Source organism: Bos javanicus, chromosome 29, assembly GCF_032452875.1.
Source record: "Bos javanicus breed banteng chromosome 29, ARS-OSU_banteng_1.0, whole genome shotgun sequence".
Classification (NCBI taxonomy): Eukaryota; Metazoa; Chordata; class Mammalia; order Artiodactyla; family Bovidae; genus Bos; species Bos javanicus.
In genome coordinates this window covers 45,478,064-45,496,034 of record NC_083896.1, presented here as the reverse complement: position 1 = coordinate 45,496,034, position 17,971 = coordinate 45,478,064, and the positions used below count along the sequence as shown (strand labels likewise).

General features: G+C 43.6%; 1 protein-coding gene across 5 annotated transcripts in view; it reads right to left on the bottom strand.

The window, feature by feature from the left end:
• Positions 1-15,472, bottom strand: part of KDM2A (lysine demethylase 2A) — a 92,615-nt gene extending 77,143 nt beyond the window's left edge. For 2 of the 5 annotated variants that reach the window (XM_061407135.1, XM_061407140.1), the window contains exons 1-2: positions 14,483-15,132; positions 13,145-13,268 (exon numbers count right to left, since the gene is read on the bottom strand). In XM_061407135.1, the coding sequence (XP_061263119.1) occupies positions 13,145-13,186 (42 nt within the window). In that variant the 5' untranslated portion in view covers positions 13,187-13,268; positions 14,483-15,132. Of the gene's footprint in view, positions 1-7,894; positions 8,017-13,144; positions 13,269-14,482; positions 15,133-15,388 lie in introns of those variants that run through there. The other 3 variants (XM_061407138.1, XM_061407137.1, XM_061407139.1) reach the window with 3 other exon arrangements.
• Positions 15,473-17,971: the final 2,499 nt, after the last annotated feature.

Below are 17,971 nucleotides of genomic sequence, written 5' to 3'. Positions count from 1 at the left end.
GTAAATGCTACATTAAGCAGGTGCCAGCATAGCAAATTCAAGTTTTGCTTTTTAAAACTTTCAATTTCCCCCCTAGATATTTTCAATTGGTTGGTTGAATCCATGGATGCAGGCTGCGGGAACACAGTGGGCTGACTGTATGTGTATCTACTACTGCACAAAAAGCACCTTCACTTTCTGATACTTCTTACTCTGCCGTACCACCCATTAGAGTCCGCCTAAGAGATGCCAGTACTGTATCTTTCCCTCCTTTTAACCACTCTTTTAAGGAGAATCTTCCACTGATAGAAAAACATGTATGTATGCTAGATGCATATACACAGATATAAGCACATATACATACTCATTCTTTGTTTTGGGCAAGCACCAGTCTTCAAATACTTCTCAATCCACTGCCTCTGATTCAAAAACCTCACTATCTAGCTACTACTAGTTTAGAAAAACGTCCTTAAAGTCAACTGGTAGGAAACACATATGAAGAAAAGTTTTAAAAATAACTTTAAGTTCACCAGGCTCCCCCATCCCTGGGATTCTCTAGGCAAGAACACTGGAGTAGGTTGCCATTTCCTTCTCCAAAATTAAGGTAATTAACTCTAATTTCTTTTTTAATGAAGAGAAAAAAAGACTGCTAAAATAACTCTTGCACTTCTCTTTATCATCTATCAGAATCACTTGGCAGACTTGTCGAAACAAGTCTGGATCCATTCCAGTCTCTGATTCAGTTAAGTTTGGGTTTAGGACCTGGGAATCTGCATTTCTAATAATCTCTCAGAATGGTCATCTGGGTCACACTTTGAAAATAACTGCTTTAAACTATTTGAAATGAGAAAGACCTTGCAGGTGAACAAAATAAAGCTGAGATAACTGATACAGACTTCCTGATGACCAAGCTAAGGTTTTTTAATTGTTAGGGTTCAGTTACTATGTTATATAAGCTTTATGTACTCTCAAGGACATGCACGACACATTTCTGCTCATTTCAATAGACATCTAATCATATCTTGGAGATTCATGTATATAAGTTATGTTTATATTAAGTTATGTCTCCTATGTGTGCAAAAGTATTGTCTAAAAAAATGAATATACCTTAATTTCAAAATATTGCTAAAAACAATGCTAACCATCATTTGACAATGGAGAGTTATAAATCTTCAATCTGTAAAAACTGTAGTATTTGCAAAACGCAATAAAATGAAGAAGAAATCCAGGCAGTCTTTAGCAACTGATTAAATATGGAGAGTAACAGAGAAAGGAGTAACGGTTGATAATGCCATTAACAAAAAATGCAGTGGTCTATTCAATCTTAAAACATAACAAACATTCAAGAGAACATCCTCTGGACCCTACACGTGTAGCTAATGACTTGCTCCCCTTCTCTCTTCACAACCAAACTTCTCCAAACTTCTCTTCATTCATTCACTGTCTGTTTCATCTCACATCTATTTTGAAGAATGTCTTTTGCCCTCAAATGCCAGTGAAACTCCTGTTTAAAAGTTTCCAGGAACCTCTATGTTGCCAATTCCAACAGAAATCTCAGTCTTCAGTATACTCAGCCTCTAAGGAGCAACCACTTCAGCTTACCATTCCCTCCTCTTTGAAACACTATCAGTGTGAAGAATAGAAACTGGAGTCAGACAAACCTGGATTCAAAAACCAACTTCTTCAGCGGCTACTCAGTGGTCTTGAGCAAATTATATAGTCCCTTCTTAGGTCATTTCCCTGATCTATAAAATAGAGATAATAAAAGCACCTACTTCATACATTTGCAAGCATTAAATGAGTAAAAATACACTAATGCTTAGAACAGTGCCTGATAATCACAGGGCACCACTACTTTTGATTTTCTTCGTATCGCTCTGGTCCCTCTTTCTCTCCCTCTTTGCAAGTCAGTCCCAGTCTGAAGTGAAGTGAAAGTGAAAATTGCTTAGTCTTGTCCAACATTTTGCGACTCCATGGACTATACAGTCCATGAAATTCTCCAGGCCAGAATACTGGAGTGGTTAGCCTTTCCCTTCTTCAAAGGATCTTCCCAACCCAGGGATCAAACCCAGGTCTCCCGCATTGCAGGCGGATTCTTTACCAGCTGAGCCAGGAGGGAAGTCCATGTGTGAACTACCACACATGTGCCGATGAGACCCTGCTATATGCTAATAAGCTCTTCCTAAAGCCCAGAATGGGCCTTCCTTTGTGGCTCAGATGGTGAAGAATCTGTCTGCAATGCAGGAACATGGGTTCAATCCCTGGGTCGGCAAGATCCCCTGAAGAAGGAAATGGCAACCCATTCCAGTATCCTTGCCTGGAAAAATCCCATGGAATGAGAGCTTGGCAGGCTACATATAGTCTATGGGGTCGCAAAGAGTCAGACACTAACTAAAGCCTAGAACCAGTCAGTTACCTGCTCAACGGTTCTACCATGATGTCTCACGGATACTTCACCCTTAACCTATCCAAACTTACGCAAAACTGAATGTAAGCTCTTCCCTTCTATCTCCAAACCTGCTCTTCTTTCAGAGTGACTTGTATCTATCTCAGTAAAAGGACTCCAGCACAAACCATTCACGCGAGAAAAACTTGGGGAGTATATGGTTGTATGTACCCATTAACCTTGCCCTTCATACAACCAATGAACCAAAGTCCTTTGACTCTATTTCCTAAATGTTTGTGAAGACCTCTGTAATTCCACTGTCAGCCTCTCAAGCATACTAGCATTTTATCTTATTTGAACTGTTTTCATTCCAATCCCAAAGAAAGGCAATGCCAAAGAATGTTCAAACTACCACACAATTGCACTCATCTCACTTATTAGCAAAGTAATGCTCAAAATTCTCCAAGTCAGGCTTCAACAGTAAGTGAACCGTGAACTTCCAGATGCTCAAGCTGGGTTTAGAAAAGGCAGAGGAACCAGAGATCAAATTGCCAATATCCGCTGGATCATCGAAAAAGCAACAGAGTTCCAGAAAAACATCTACTTTTGCTTTATTGACTATGCCAAAGCCTTTGACCGTGTGGATCACAACAAACTGTGGAAAATTCTTCAAGAGATGGGGAATACCAGACCACCTGACCTGCCTCCTGAGAAATGTGTATGCAGGTCAAGAAGCAACAATTAGAACTGGACATGGAAAAACAGACTGGTTCCAAATTGGGAAAGGAGTATGTCAAGACTGTATACTGTCATTCTGCTTATTTAATTTATATGCAGAGTACATCATGAGAAATGCTGGGCTAGCTGAAGCACAAGCTGGAGTCAAGATGGCCCGGAAACATATCAATAACCTCAGATATGCAGATGACACTACCCTTATGGCAGAAAGTGAAGAAGAACTAAAGAGCCTCTTGATGAAAGTGAAAGAGGAGAGTGAAAAAGTGGATGGTTGGATGGCATCACCGACTCGATGGACATGAGTTTGGGTAAGCTCCACGAGTTGATGATGGACAGGGAGCCTGGTGTGCTGCAGTTCGTGGGGTCGCAAAGAGTCGGACACGTCTGAGTGGCTGAACCAAACCACAGTAGCTTCCGTCGGTCTCACCAAATCCATTCTTGTCTCTCCCCATCCTTTTTCTACACAGCAGCTACTGATACTAGTCTACTGATACTAGCATGTTACACTCCTCTGCTGAACTTCTGTATTCCCACTGCATTCACAATAAAGCCCTACTTGACCCGATAACCTTGTTGAGATTTTAATTGTCTCCAGCACTCACTTCTCTCCAGTTACACTGTTCTTTCTGGTTTTATTCAGTTGGTAGGTTCCTCAAACATGTCAGATTTCTTTTAGCGGGGGGCAGAGCGGGGGGCTTTGCTTATGATAATCACTTCTCCCTTTTGCCTGGTTACCTCATGGTCACCCTTCAGGTGTCGGGTTTAAAGGCTTTCTCAAGACAAGGTGTTGTCTAATGCCTGCTGGCACTCCTGAAGCTTAGATTACGTCACCCTATTACACACCTTCAGTGCATCCTCTATTTATCTTTATAGTCCTCTGTGTAACTGTAACTAACATTACTAGCATTAAGTATTTAATATCTGACTTCCCTAACACTGTAATCTTGTGACAGAGGGGCCATGCCTCTCTGGCTCATCACTGTATCCCAAGTGCTCTGCCTGGTGTGTGACATGTGGTTAAGTGCTTCAAACATTTTCTCATTCCTACCTCAGGGCTTTGAATTAACTGGTCCCTCAGCCTAGAGCTCTGCTGACCCAGATCTGGTCACTCAAGCCCTTGAACTTCACAAGACTGGCTCTGCATCACTCAGGTCTCAGTTACAAAACACCATCTTCTCAGGGAGCCTTTTCCAATGACCCAAGCTCAAGGAGTGATCCCCATACTACAAGTATTTCATCCCCCCTCTTAATTTCTTCAAAATATCCAGCACTGTCTGAACCCATAGTTATTTGGAAGTTCTAAAAAAGCAAGGCCCAAGTTAAGTGCCTGATACAGATTAAGCATTTAGCAAACATTTAAGTGAATGAATCTCCTGAATGAGAAAAGATGACTTGGAGAACATCCTAAATACCAAAACATTCACAAGCTCTACTCCAACGAAGTTGAAGAAGAGGCAGTATATCTTAGACTGCCTACTATGAATCCTGGCTCTTTTCCCTACTTAGCTGTATGCATGCGTAGTTGCTCAGTAGTCTCCGACTCTCTGCGACCCCATGGGCTGTGGCCTGCCAGGTTCCTCTGTCCACAGGATTCTTTAGGCAAGAATACTGGAGTGGGTTGCCATTCCCTTCTCCAGGATCTTCCTGACCCAGGGATTGAACCCGGGTCTCCTGCACTGCAGGCGGATTCTTTACTGTCTGAGCCATTGGCTCAGCTTACTTAGCTTTATAACCTCTGGTAAGCTACTTAACTGCACTATGCCTCAGTTTCCAAACCAGAAAATGGGAATCATAGAACCTACCTCAAGGGGTTGCTGAAAATTAAATTAGTTAATATATGTAAAATGCCAGTACTAAGCACACAATATACACTCAATTAATGTGTACTAGATAACTATCTCTCAGATAGGACTTTCTCCCTCTGTTTCAAATATACAAGGTGACTTTTCCTTTATCTCATCCACCCAAAAAGCGCCCCTTTTGGTTTTTTTTTCTTTTGCACATTGTGCAACTCCAATGGCATCTTTCACAAAATTTAAGAAATGTGAATGATACCCTCTGGAATTGTGTAACATGGTAGCACCATCCCCATTTCCTAGCAACTCCTAGAATTGTGAGTTTCAAAAAAGTAAGATGACCAAAAGTCAAAAAATAGAAACGTACTTTGGAAATGATTAAAATACTATAAAACAAGCACTATATTTACAAATCTACATTCTCTCGAAGTTACTGTCAAAAAAAAGGAAGGGCTGGCTAGATGATACAAAAGAGTTTTGACACAAAAGCATTTGTAACTTCTGTGATCCAGGGATATAAGGAAATGAATAAGGTTGGGGCTACCTTAAATTCACACTGAGGGCCACAACCAGTTCATCAGATTGTTTCTCAGGAAGGGCCATGGGTTTTTCAGCCACCGGATAATACACAATATTTCAATATTTGCTCGTGTCAATACCACACCTTTTATCTTTTTTTTCTATTCTTCAAAGAGAGTATCAAAATATTTATTGTAACTTCATTATTGATCTCAAGACACTGAGTATTTACTTTGGTTACCCACATTAGTTGATCTTAGAATAAGTAAGTGACGTGAAAGTCGATCAGTCATGTCCAACTCTTTGTGATCCCATGGGCTGTAGCCTGTCAGGCTCCTCTGTCCATGGAATTCTCCAGGTAAGAATACTAGAGTGGGTAGCCATTCCCTTCTCCAGGGGAATCTTCCTAACCCAGGTCTCCCACATTGCAAGGTGGATTCTTTACCATCTGAGCCACCAGGGAAGTTAAAAGGAGTAATAAAGAAATCTGCAACTAGGTTGAGGACTTGTCATGACCATGAAGCTACTTCTGTGAAAATTCAACAACAAAAAAACCATTTCATGCTTATTTGGGCAAAGCCCTAAAAAACGCAATCTGAGATGATTTCAAGATGTTCTGCGTTGGACTTAAACCTCTAAGATTAACAGAAGATAACCAGGATGGAGACCCAGAACCCACTGACTGAATCTCTCCCTTTAAATCTAAATTTTCAAACTCCCACTATTAACACTGGATAATTCTCTGTTGTAGGAAATGTTTAATGGAATGTTTTAACAGCATCTGTAGTCTCTACTCACTAAAATACCAGCAGTACACCCCTAGTCTGACAATCAAAAATGTCTCCAGATATTGCCAAATGTCCCCCCTGACAGGGCAAAAACCACCCCCAGCTGAGAATCTCTGCTTTAAATAAATCTGTTCCAACTGTCTAAAATATCCACCAATATTCTCACCTCCCTCTTTTAAAAACCCTCCCACTGATCTTCCTGATAATCGAGATCATCCCAGAGTCCACCTTAATTCGTTTTTGCCTCCAGAATCCTCAGAATTCACTTAGCAGTACAACTCCCTCAATAACAGGTCAGTTCTCTTGTTTAAAACTAGAGTTGGTAATGCAGTTTGTATGAAGACTCTGGGCTCATGATCCCCAGTCAAGCATTCTTTTCCATCAAAATACACTGCCATCCATCAGACAGCACGTTTTGTCAGTCCTTCATTGCCCAAGTGTCTTGCTTCTATCCTTCCTTTTCATTTCTACTATCTACACCTGAGAGTGGTGGTTCTGAAACTTCTGCACGCATCGAAACCACCTGGCTTGTTAAAAACCCAGGTCGCTGGGCCCCAACCCAGAGTTTCTGATCCAGCAAGAATGAGGCAGGGTCCAAAAATAAGCATTTCTAAGCAGCTCCCAGATTCGCAGATAAGGTCTACCTTGCTGGTAAAGGAACCACAGTTTGAGAACCACTGCACTTGAGTACAGGTACCTATCACCTCAGTTCAGTTCACTTCAGTCGCTCAGTCATGTCCGACTCTTTGCGACCCCATGAATCGCAGCACACCAGGCCTGCCTGTCCATCACCAACTCCCGGAGTTCACTCAAACTCATGTCCATCGAGGCAGTGATGCCATCCAGCCATCTCATCCTCTGTCATCCCCTTCTCCCCCTGCCCCCAATCCCTCCCAGCATCAGAATCTTTTCCAATGAGTCAACTCTTCGCATGAGGTGGCCAAAGTACTGGAGTTTCAGCTTTAGCATCATTCCTTCCAAAGAACACCCAGGGCTGATCTCCTTCAGAATGGACTGGTTGGATCTCCTTGCAGTCCAAGGGTCTCTCAAGAGTCTTCTCCAACACCACAGTTCAAAAGCATCAATTCTTTGGCACTGAGCTTTCTTCACAGTCCAACTCTCACACCCATACATGACCACAGGAAAAACCATAGCCTTGACTAGACGGACCTTTGTTGACAAAGTAATGTCTCTGCTTTTCAATATGCTATCTAGGTTGGCCATAACTTTCCTTCCAAGGACTAAGCGTCTTTTAATTTCATGGCTGCAGTCACCATCTGCAGTGATTTTGGAGCCCCAAAAAATAAAGTTTGACACTGTTTCCACTGTTTCCCCATCTATTTGCCATGAAGTGATGGGACCAGATGCCATGATCTTCTCAAGAGGTAATCTATTTTAATCTTTCAGACAACTTCCTGACATAAAACTACAAAAATATTACTCCTAAAATACCACTCTGATCAAATTAGTGTACAATTAAAAACAAACCATAACTTTAGTGGCTCTCTACTTTTCATACCTGGCTTTCATAATTGTTTAAAATGTGTTCCCTACATTATCAACACTACCTCCCAAAACAAATCTTCTACTTCCTATTAACAACTTATCAGACCCCCCACTCCATAGTAAGACTTGTGCTATCTTTACCTTCTGCAAGGCCACCCTCTTCCCTCCTCCTCTCTACCTACCTGAAGGAGGCCTTCACCACTGTATCTGTCAAAACCACTGGTTTGGTCACTATCTGCTGCCTTTTATCTTTATGCTTTAAGTTTTTACCAAGTACTCACAGATAGAGAAAACCCCCAAGAACCTAAAATTTAAAACAGAAAACAATGATATGAGTGACATGCATAAATAAAAGGCTTGACATATATGCAAACTACACAAATATTGCTATTTTAGTAGACCAAGTGCAGTAAGTTCAGAATTGACAAAAAATGAAAGAGCACACTAACTTTTAAAAAACATGATCATATTTTGGCTGTCAAGTATTTGTAGCCATCTCATTTAGGATGTTAAGTAGTTATATTAACTACTTAAAAGAAATTGCAAAAGTAGCCTCAAAAAAAGATAAACTACTCAGTTTACAACTTCCTACCACAGAAGTACCTATTTGTTTTCTGTATGAAATACACTGCATGAGATGATAAGGAATGAAAGGAGAAACAGGGTTCAAGGTCAAGCTCCACCCCTTATCAACTTTGTGATCCTGGTCAAGTCAAGGCAGCTCCCTAGGCCTCTATTTCCATAATAAAAACATTAAGGTTTAAAAATTATACCATCTACCTTACAGGGTTGTTTTGAGGATTAAACAGGGTAATGTGTTTGAAAGAACCTGGCCTAGTACCTAACACATGATAAATGTTTACTGAATTTTAACCTCTGCACAATGCAAAAACACAGTATTATCCCAAAAGTGAGACCAAGGGAGCAAATTAATAAAACTTGATTAAGGACGTCCATTCCCCAAGAGGAAAAATAAAGAGAGACATAAAATAAGAGTGTTATGTCCCTCTGCATGGTATATACCAAATGTACCCATTCCCCAACTTAATAGTCAAAACCAAGACTTGAGATTAACACAACCACCATCACTTTCAACTTCACAACCGTAAGCCTGTCTTAAAAGTCAGCAAAAACCTTAACACAGAAGGTTTAACAGGATTTGAGGAAGAACTTAAAATTCAGACAGCTTTTACAGTTAACTAATATTTTCTTATTTTAGTGGCCTAAATACTATAAATGTGTTCATGTGGTATGTGTGCTGAACGTTTTTCATTTGTTAGAGCTTAGGCATTCTGGTTCTTATGTATACACTACAGAACCCAAACCCCAACAGTGTGTTCATCCCTGTACACCAAACTCTCCTCCATTCTTGATCTATTCCTAGTAGTCAAGAAAACTCATAGAAAAGAAAAGTATTTATAAGGGGTTTCCACAATATCAACAAATACTTATTGAGCATTTTCTATATATTGCAGATTGAGAGTACTTTCTTTTCTCTTTTTAAGGCTACTTTATTAACCACTTTCTATGTGTCAGGCACTATTCAAAGCATCTAGTAGATACCACAAACAAAAACGAAGTCCCAAATCTCAAGGAGCTTATACTCTAATGGAGATATATGCACAAACAAACTTAAGTATGATAGTGATGAGTGCTCAGCAAAATAAGACAAGTAACGGCTTAAATACATCCCTCATTCTGTATTTGGGTCCCCAAAATACAGGTCACTGTGGAAGACTGATGCTTAAGTATAAAAAATTAGCTCCCTCATCATCTGCATGTTGAATACCAAAAATAGGCAAGATTTTCCTATATTACTAGGAAAGAGACTGCGAAAATGTACTCTTTCACCAATACAGGCTGACAGTTAAGTCTAATGGAATAATTATAAATAAGCAAAGTCATCAATTTAGACCATGCTATAATTTTTTTAATTGTTAAGCTATGGAAAAAAATGGCTTAAAATTAGGTTTTTGTGTTGCCTGGTCTATTCCTGGCCAGAAAAACCTTACAGAGGGTACATTCAAAGTGGGACTGTTTGTAAAAGGGTGAATCTGTTCATTCATTGCTCCTGAATCGGGGGATACGATTTTAAGGATAACCCAAAGAAAGGTGAGAACATCATAAGGAATTGGGGCCCTCAGTTTCCTACAACAGATAAATGATTCAGCTACTTTAGAGAGAATCATATATAAGGCACATTAACAGGATTGAGCATCCAATAGTGTAATAACATCCTTTAGAAAATCTCTTAATTTCATCATCAAGACTGACAAGCAAGCTGAACTCTCAAGTAAATCAGCATCTCTCCCTTCAGATAACAGTACTAACTTAAGTCAAGAGAAAAAAGTATTCAGAAACATGAAAGAGAAAAAAGTATAACTTCTTTTACCCTGAAGCATACTGTCTGAAGTATACTGTCTTCGCTTTCTTTTTATGCTAATTTAGTCATTCGTTTCTACAATTGCCTTTGGCAGGGGCTAGTGAATTTTTTCCATACCAAATGTAACTACACTTTACTCATTTATTTTAAGGCACATTATTTTGCCCTTGACTTTCTATGCAATAGCAAGAACTACTCAGAATTGGTGTGACTTCAAAAACCTAAAAGATCATCAACTACAACTGCTAAGGATTTAACTAATATTTTAGACTAAGAAACTCTAAAATACTATGTAGAACATTCCCTGTAAATGAACACTTAAATATACATAGCTGTGACAAGCATTCAAAACTGCTCCAACACTTTGGCTCCTGAAACCAAATTAAGGAAGAAAAGTTCCATAATTAGTACCTGACAATGTTTCTCAATAAGGTCCTACATCCAAATTACTAGAAACACAGAAATAAATCATCTTTACCTCAGGACAACCAAATAACCACCCATCACCAAAACTGAAAGTTCTATTCCTCTCACTGTCATACCTCCTTAGGGATGCCAACTTGCCATGGAGAGTATGTGGCTTTCTTCTAGAAATCTATACACAAAACTACTAATATTTTCATTAAAAACAAAATATTTTCATTAAAAACATACATACCATCTTCAAAAGTGTAATTCTCCTCCACAAACACTAGTTTGACAAAAGAAAAGCCCATTTTTAAAAACCATTTCTGATTTTTTAAAAGATGACTTGTCACAAAGATGATATAAACATAATTTATCTCACCAAATCCAAGTCAGTTAAAAGCATTAAAGAGGATCTATTCAATCATGAATAATACACATTCTTATTAGTAAGGATACAACTTTTTTTTTTAAGATACGAGAAAGGTTCTCAATATAAAGAAGTCTTGTTCCAACATGAGTCTGTACTCAGACTGTTGATACTGGTACAACATTTTCTTCCCAAGAAGCTATTTTGAAGATATGTCACAGAGGGACTACCATTTAGATTCTGTCCTCTAAAACAATATGGAAGTAAAAGCCGGTTAACACTATAATCAATATACTAGGTGATTCAATTCAATTTGACAAACATATAGCATGAAACCAAACTTTAATCACAAAGCCAAGTTAGTATACCTGTCATTTATTCTCTTTCAAACTTTATGTTCCATGGCCAGTAACTGCAAAGCAAAACTAAATTCTATACTCTGACCTACTTTAAAGAGACACAGTGTTATAACTACTGTAAAACTTAGCCTTTATGTCTTCATGTTAGTCTTAAAATTCCTCAAATAACTAACTTAATACAGAATGCTATAATGTAAGTGTTTGACACAGAGCCATTAAGGGCTCGGTAGGCACACTGCCATTCAAATAAGCCACCAATATCATATCAAAAGTTATGTTATGGAAGGGATTTACACTTCAGATATAATTTTGTCATGTAATTTTAAAAAGGAAAACAAACAGTAATTCTAAACTCCAAGATTATTACCCAAAATTTAAGATTCTCCCAAAATTTGTGCTTTATCCTCTTACACACCACTTTTACAAAATCACAAACCAGAAGGAAAAATATGCTAAAGAAAGGTTAATGTGTGCAACAGGTAGCAATCATTTTACAATTAAAAAAAAAAAAACTTACCAGGGCAAAAATCACACTTACCACTACCTTTCTACCTTGTTAAAAAATGTGAAAACTTGTTTTGAAAGACTAAATCCCAAGATCTCTTATTTACAAAACAGCTCAGCAATCCTACCAGCTGACATGATAAAAACTAATTTCAAATAGCAGTTAACTAACTGGGAAAGAGTTTTGCAGCATCTTCTTTCTTTTCCCAAAGAAAAATTGAACTCAAGAAATGTCAAAACAAAAAATAAATCCTATATGTACAAAATTCCTCTAATGATATACTTTATTTATAGAAGTTGGAGATAAAGAATTATAATCTCAACACAGATTGGGAGACAAGAAGTAAACCTCTGAAATAAGGTTTACCAGAACATTATTGCCTACTGGACATAGTAATACTTGCCAACATACACCACACCTTTTCAACAGTCACATTAAGGGGGTGTGGGGCAGGGGGAAAAACAGCCTATTCTCAGAGTCTGGAGATCAACAGAAAAAGCTTTAGAGAATCATTCTTTTTTCCTCCAAATTCAGTCTAATATGCAGAGCCAAGTAAAACCAGCATAAATTCCTTCAGTTAATCTTCTAAGTCTTTCAGTTCACCAAATTTACATAATACAGACAGTTCTGTGGCTTTCCTCATTCCCCACTCTACAAACATAAATTCACAATTCTGAAATGAATATATGCTGAGTATTAATAAAACTCTCTTTGATGAAGAAAAACAAAAATCAAATTCTTTTAACTCCAGCAGGGAAACCCTGAGAGGAAAACAGGGCCTAAAGGACAAAGTATCCACATGCAGACACAAGTCAATTCCCTCCAAATCATTACTAAGTAGAAATTTATTTCCGTAAGAGAGATCACATACATCCCTCCCAAAATACAAAATACAGAACTTTATCGGCATCCAGTATTCTACCTTCTCTCAATCAATACCCTTCAACACTATCAATGTTCGTGTTAAAAAAAAAAAAAACAAAAAACCTTAGTTCTACTCCCCAGCTCAAAGCCACAGATCTTGGTACACCATAATCTAAGAAGAAAATTATACAGAACTATTCTTCCTCAAATAGCTTTGCTCCTAAAATTTACATTCTAATCTAAATCAATTAGATTACAATTTCAGTATTTTGAAATTAGGAATCCTTGTCATGCTGTAATTCACAAAATCATCTGATTTACAATCGTTTTGGCAGAAGGCTACCTATACATTCATTTCCAAATAGGATGACTATTATGGCTGTAACTACTTGGCCTAAAACCCACATGAGATATTATCTTCCCTCCTCCTCTGGGGCAGAGAAAAGCCACCTGAAAAGTTTTAATCACAGTATGTTCACAAATGGAAACAAAATAGTTATTCTGCTTCAAAACTGAAGAAAAAAAAAAAGGCAAGTAAATACTAACCAATCTCTGGCTGTAACGAATCCTTTCTTCTTCGGGTTCCATCTCTCACTCTTCTGTTGAAATTACAGAAAGAAACCACTCCAGGGCTGCCTTCCTCTTCCTCCTTAGGAACCAGATTGCAACACTAAAGAATAATGATAGGAGCAGAGATGAGAACTCATCCTCGAACTCAAGCTTTTTTCCCTTGGAATGAAGTATTTAGGATATGTGTAAGTTAAAAGTTTTCCTAAGAAACCGGGTTCCTCTTCATCAGTTTGGGAACTCTCAGCTTTGGGGCAAGTTGTGCCAAACCAAGATCAACAATCACATTACAACTGTCTGAGGCCTATAGGCAAAAGATGGTTTCAGTTCCTTACAGTCGGGCTACACCACTTGTTTCTCCCCACAGGATTACCATAGGCAAGGCTCCCCTTCACGGCAACATTAGCAAAAAAAAAAAAAAAAAAAGCCGCAGCGGGGGCGGGGGGGGGGGGGGGGGGTAGGACTTTTCTCTCCTAGCGCCGACCAGGTAAAGCAGCCACTGAACGAATCCAGATCCTAACCAAAATAGTTCTTTCAGCCGTAATTAGAAACTAGAGAAAAGGACAGACTAATACATAAAGAGAACAAGAAATGAAGACTCCAAAACCATTTCCTATACACCTCTAGTAAAATCCGTATACAATCGTCGCCGTCCTTCCTAAACTCCCCGGATCTTTTCATTTCCAAACCAACCCTCCACCCCAACACAAGACGCGTACAACTCTGAAACAAATTCAAGAGAGTTGCAAATCAGGAACAAAAATTGATCAGATCTTTCTGTTTAAAGTAATAAGATATCTTACTTAAACATATAAGTCAAATTCACCTTTTCCAAATATTAAAGACCGGTTTGCGCGACGGTCGATTCCTAATACCAAGGTTTTTCTTGTTTCTAAATAATTCTCAGGGATAATGGCTTCCACAGAGAATGCAGATTTTTTTTCGTTTTGTAACTACATTATGGCCACGTTAAGAGCATCCTTTCAAAACTGCTACGAGACCCGAGGACCCGATGACACAGTTTGCAATAGCAGTTCGTGGCAGAGCCCTCCTGGAGGAAGCCGTCGCCCCAAGTCGGGAGTCAAACCGTGTTTGCACCCCCTGGACGAGGACAGCCCGGGCTTGGGAACAGTCAGGGCCAGAGAAGAAAAAAATGGCAAATCTCGCCGGGTTCCCCCCGGGAAAGGCGTTTCAATGGTTCGTTCACCCATCAGAAAAAGAAATAGAAACTTTACATTAAGTCTTTAGATACCACAACGAACCAAAACTTCCAAAGGGGGAGGGGGGGGGGTAAACGATAGGAGGGGGAAATCTCACCGGGGATTTTGCTCGTGAGTTCTTGTCCAAGTGAGAAGTGAAAGATTCCAAAAACTGAGAGGAAAAATTAAATCCCAAACGTCGTCTTCGGTTTTTTTCCGTGGATCAATCCAGTATCCAGAGGGTCAGAGCGACCCGGAAAAGAGAGGAAACAGTTGCTGAATCAAACCTCCTCTTCTGGCTTTGGAAACCGGGAGTCGGAGGCGTCACGAGAGGGGAGCGCGACCCCTCGGCGCCGAGCCCGGGGCGCCCCCGCCTCCCCCGAGCGAGCGGTCAGCAGCCCGAGCGCAAGCCCCGGACCAGCCCCGGCCGCGGGGAGCGCCCTCTTCGCAGTGCCCTCGGCGAGCAGCTGCTCGGCCGCCTCCAGAGCCCGGGAGCGACGGCCGATCAGCTGAGACCGGCCGACCCGAGGCTGCCCGCGCCGCCCCGGCCCCCCGGAACGGGCCCCGGCCCCGGGGGGCGGAGAGGGCGGGAGCGGCGCGGCGCGCCGGGCTGGGGGCCCCGGGTCCCCTCGCGTCTCCCCCTCAGCCCGAGCTCCGCGCTGCGGGACGAGCCCCCGGCTACTCCCCAGTCGCAGAGGAAGGATTCCGGGGGATGGGCCCCCTTGGCGTTGCCCCTCCTCCCGGAGCGCCCCCTGCCCAGGATAGACAGAGCGGCGACAGGCCCAGCCGCTGAGAAGGTGCTCTGCGAGCCGCAGCCGCCGCCGCCGCCGCCGCTGCCGGGGAGGGGTGTTGTTTCCCTCACACAGGAGGAGCCGCTGGAGCAGCCGCCGCCATTTTGAACCCGTCAGACTCTCACATACACACAGCTCCTCCGCGGCGCACTGCGCAGGCGCCGCCTCCCCACCCCTCCTTCAGCTCGCCTGTTCAGCCCCCACCCCCCTTCAAGCCTCTCTCGGCTCCTTACCGCTCTCCGGGGTGCACGTGAACGCGCACGCGTCACTCCCCTCTAACGCGGACACTTTGCCGGCGCGCGCACGCGCGGATGCGTCGGCCTCGAATCGCCCGCGCCCCGAGACGCCGACGCGGCTCCCCGCCCCGCCTCGCGTCAGCCTGCCCGCCCTCCCGCCGGCCCACCGCCCCCGCTCCCCGTCGGCCTTCTTCCAGGGCTCCGGCTCGGCCCGCTGCTCGCGCCTGCGCGCAGGCCACGGATCCGCCTCCGCGCGCGCCCTGCCCCCCACACGCCCTCGCTCGAACACACACTTCGCCTCTGTGACCCCGCCCCTCACCGGCCAGCTGCGCTGGGGGCCCTCCCCCACCTCGCCTGGGAGGGTGGTGACCCCCGACCCCCCACAAAGCACAACACCCCCCAAACAGTGGGGAGAAGCGCCCCGGTCCCCTTCAACCGCCCTCTGCCCCAGTCAGCCCGTCACAGTCACACAACCTGAGGGCCGGGCGGCCTGGGCGAGGGCAGCCGTTGCCCGCCTCAAAGCGGGGGTCTCCCGGGGTCAGGCCTCTGGGCCGGGTCGGCCAGACTACCCAGGGAGAGGGGGCGCAGGGAAGGGGCACCTTCCCGCCGGCTGCCCTCCCCTCGCGCGCCCGCCGCTGGGCCGAGGCCGGCCTGCCCGCCATCCCCGGGCAGGCCCTTGGCGCCCCCGCCACGGGGCCCGTCCGCCCTCGGCTCGGGGGGCTGCTTGGTGCAGCAGCCCGGCCCCGCCTCACCCACTCCTCGCCGCTCCAAAGGGGCAGGAAACGGGAGTAGCATGTCTGTCCTGGGCTCGGCTCCCCTGGGGGGAGCTCCGGGCGCTTGACAAGGGCGTCCACAGGTACCAGGCTCGGGAGTGGTCGCCGCGACGGCCCGGGGGCGTTGGCGGCCGGCGCGCCCACCGCGGGCCCGAGGCGCCCGGGGAGGTGGCCCTGGAAGCCCCCGCTCCTCGGCCACGCTCAGGTTTCCGCAGCGCCCGTGCCCCCGGCGGCCCGGGTGGGACGTGACCCCGCCCCCGGCGAGTCGGGGCGCCCCCCACGGAGGGGTGCGCGAGCCGTCCTCGGCCCCCGGGCCGACCCCGCCGCCCCGGGCCGCGGCGGGCGCGGGAGGCCCGGCCGGGAAGATGTCGTCTCTCGGTGCGCGCAGCTTCACGCGAGGGTCAGCGACGGGGCAGCGGCCGCCGAGCCGTGCCAGCCCTGCCCACGAACGGGCTCCCGCGGCTCGACAGCTGCCCGACGGGCTTGCAGGCTGGGGACGTCGTCGGAGCCCGGCCGGAGGTATCTGAGCAACGCCATGCGAGCAGCCCAACCGCGATCAGGGCATTTCCCCAGCCAATCTCGTGCTTTGGGGCCCGTTTAAATTATAAATCCCGTAAAGGACCGTGGCTTGGGCGTTACGCACCCGGGTCAGCTCTACTGGCTTCACTACACTCTTGCTGAGAGGTGTCACACAAATCTTTTTTTCTCCCTGCCTTGGTTTCCTACCGTTTAAACTCTTGATTCCTGGAATCTGGGGATGGAGAGAGGAAGGCATGCAGTGAATCATACAACTGCCATAAACAACCTCAAACTCTTTTAGGAAAACATTAGAGGAAGGCAATAATTGAAATAATGATTTAGAGTTCGGTTTGAACTCTAGGGTAAAGGCAGTATGTAAACTCAAGATATTATAATTTATTAGCACATGAGGTTTTTCTACATGCAAACTTGGGGAGCTTTACAGATATTCTTTGCTTTGTCTCAGGACATCTTTGGAAATAAGCTAAAGTGCCCGGTAGCATTATACTCATTTCAAAGATAAGACACTTGAAGTACAGAAAGGTTAAACAGCTTGCATGACTACTCTAATAGAGGGGAGTTCAGCTCTGCCTTACCAGACCTCAGCACCTCACAAACAACAAGAGGTTTGTTAATATGGTATTGCCCTCTTGCATTCCAGTCACTGGGAAATGTTCTTTATTCTAATACCAGCTTTGTTCAGATGTCTTAGATTTCCAGAGTAAATGAAGGGCTTCACCCAAAATTATCAGGCCTAAAGCCTAAGTGTTTCCTACTATAGTAAAATATATTTAAAAGGCAGCAGTCTTTAACACTGGCACTACCAGATGGGATCCCATAGGCATCTGGATCTCCGCAGGTAGAGGAAAAGGCAACAGCTTGCTTGTTTTGTCTTTAAGGAGAGATTTTGCCATTGTCAGATTAAGTGTCAGGCCTCATTGCTATTTGCAAAATAAATGGCTTTATTTCCTTCCCATATATCCCTATAAATTCATGAAATATTTACTTGGGGACAGAGAGAGAGAGAGAAGGAGGTCTCTAGCAGAAGCTCATCTTGGTCTTGCCCTTTGTCTTAAGATCCAGGACTCCTTAAAGTGATTAACTGTCTCACCTTCAGATAACAGATGCCTCCTGCAGGTTTAACTAAGGTGCCTATGCTGGGAGGAAACCCACGGCAGCTCCAAGAACAATAATAGTAATACTTACTTTGAACAGGACTTCGAGTAAAGGTTTGTCAGATTGCAGCCAGCTCCTTTCCAGTTGAAAACCATTTGTTAACTAGTCTGCA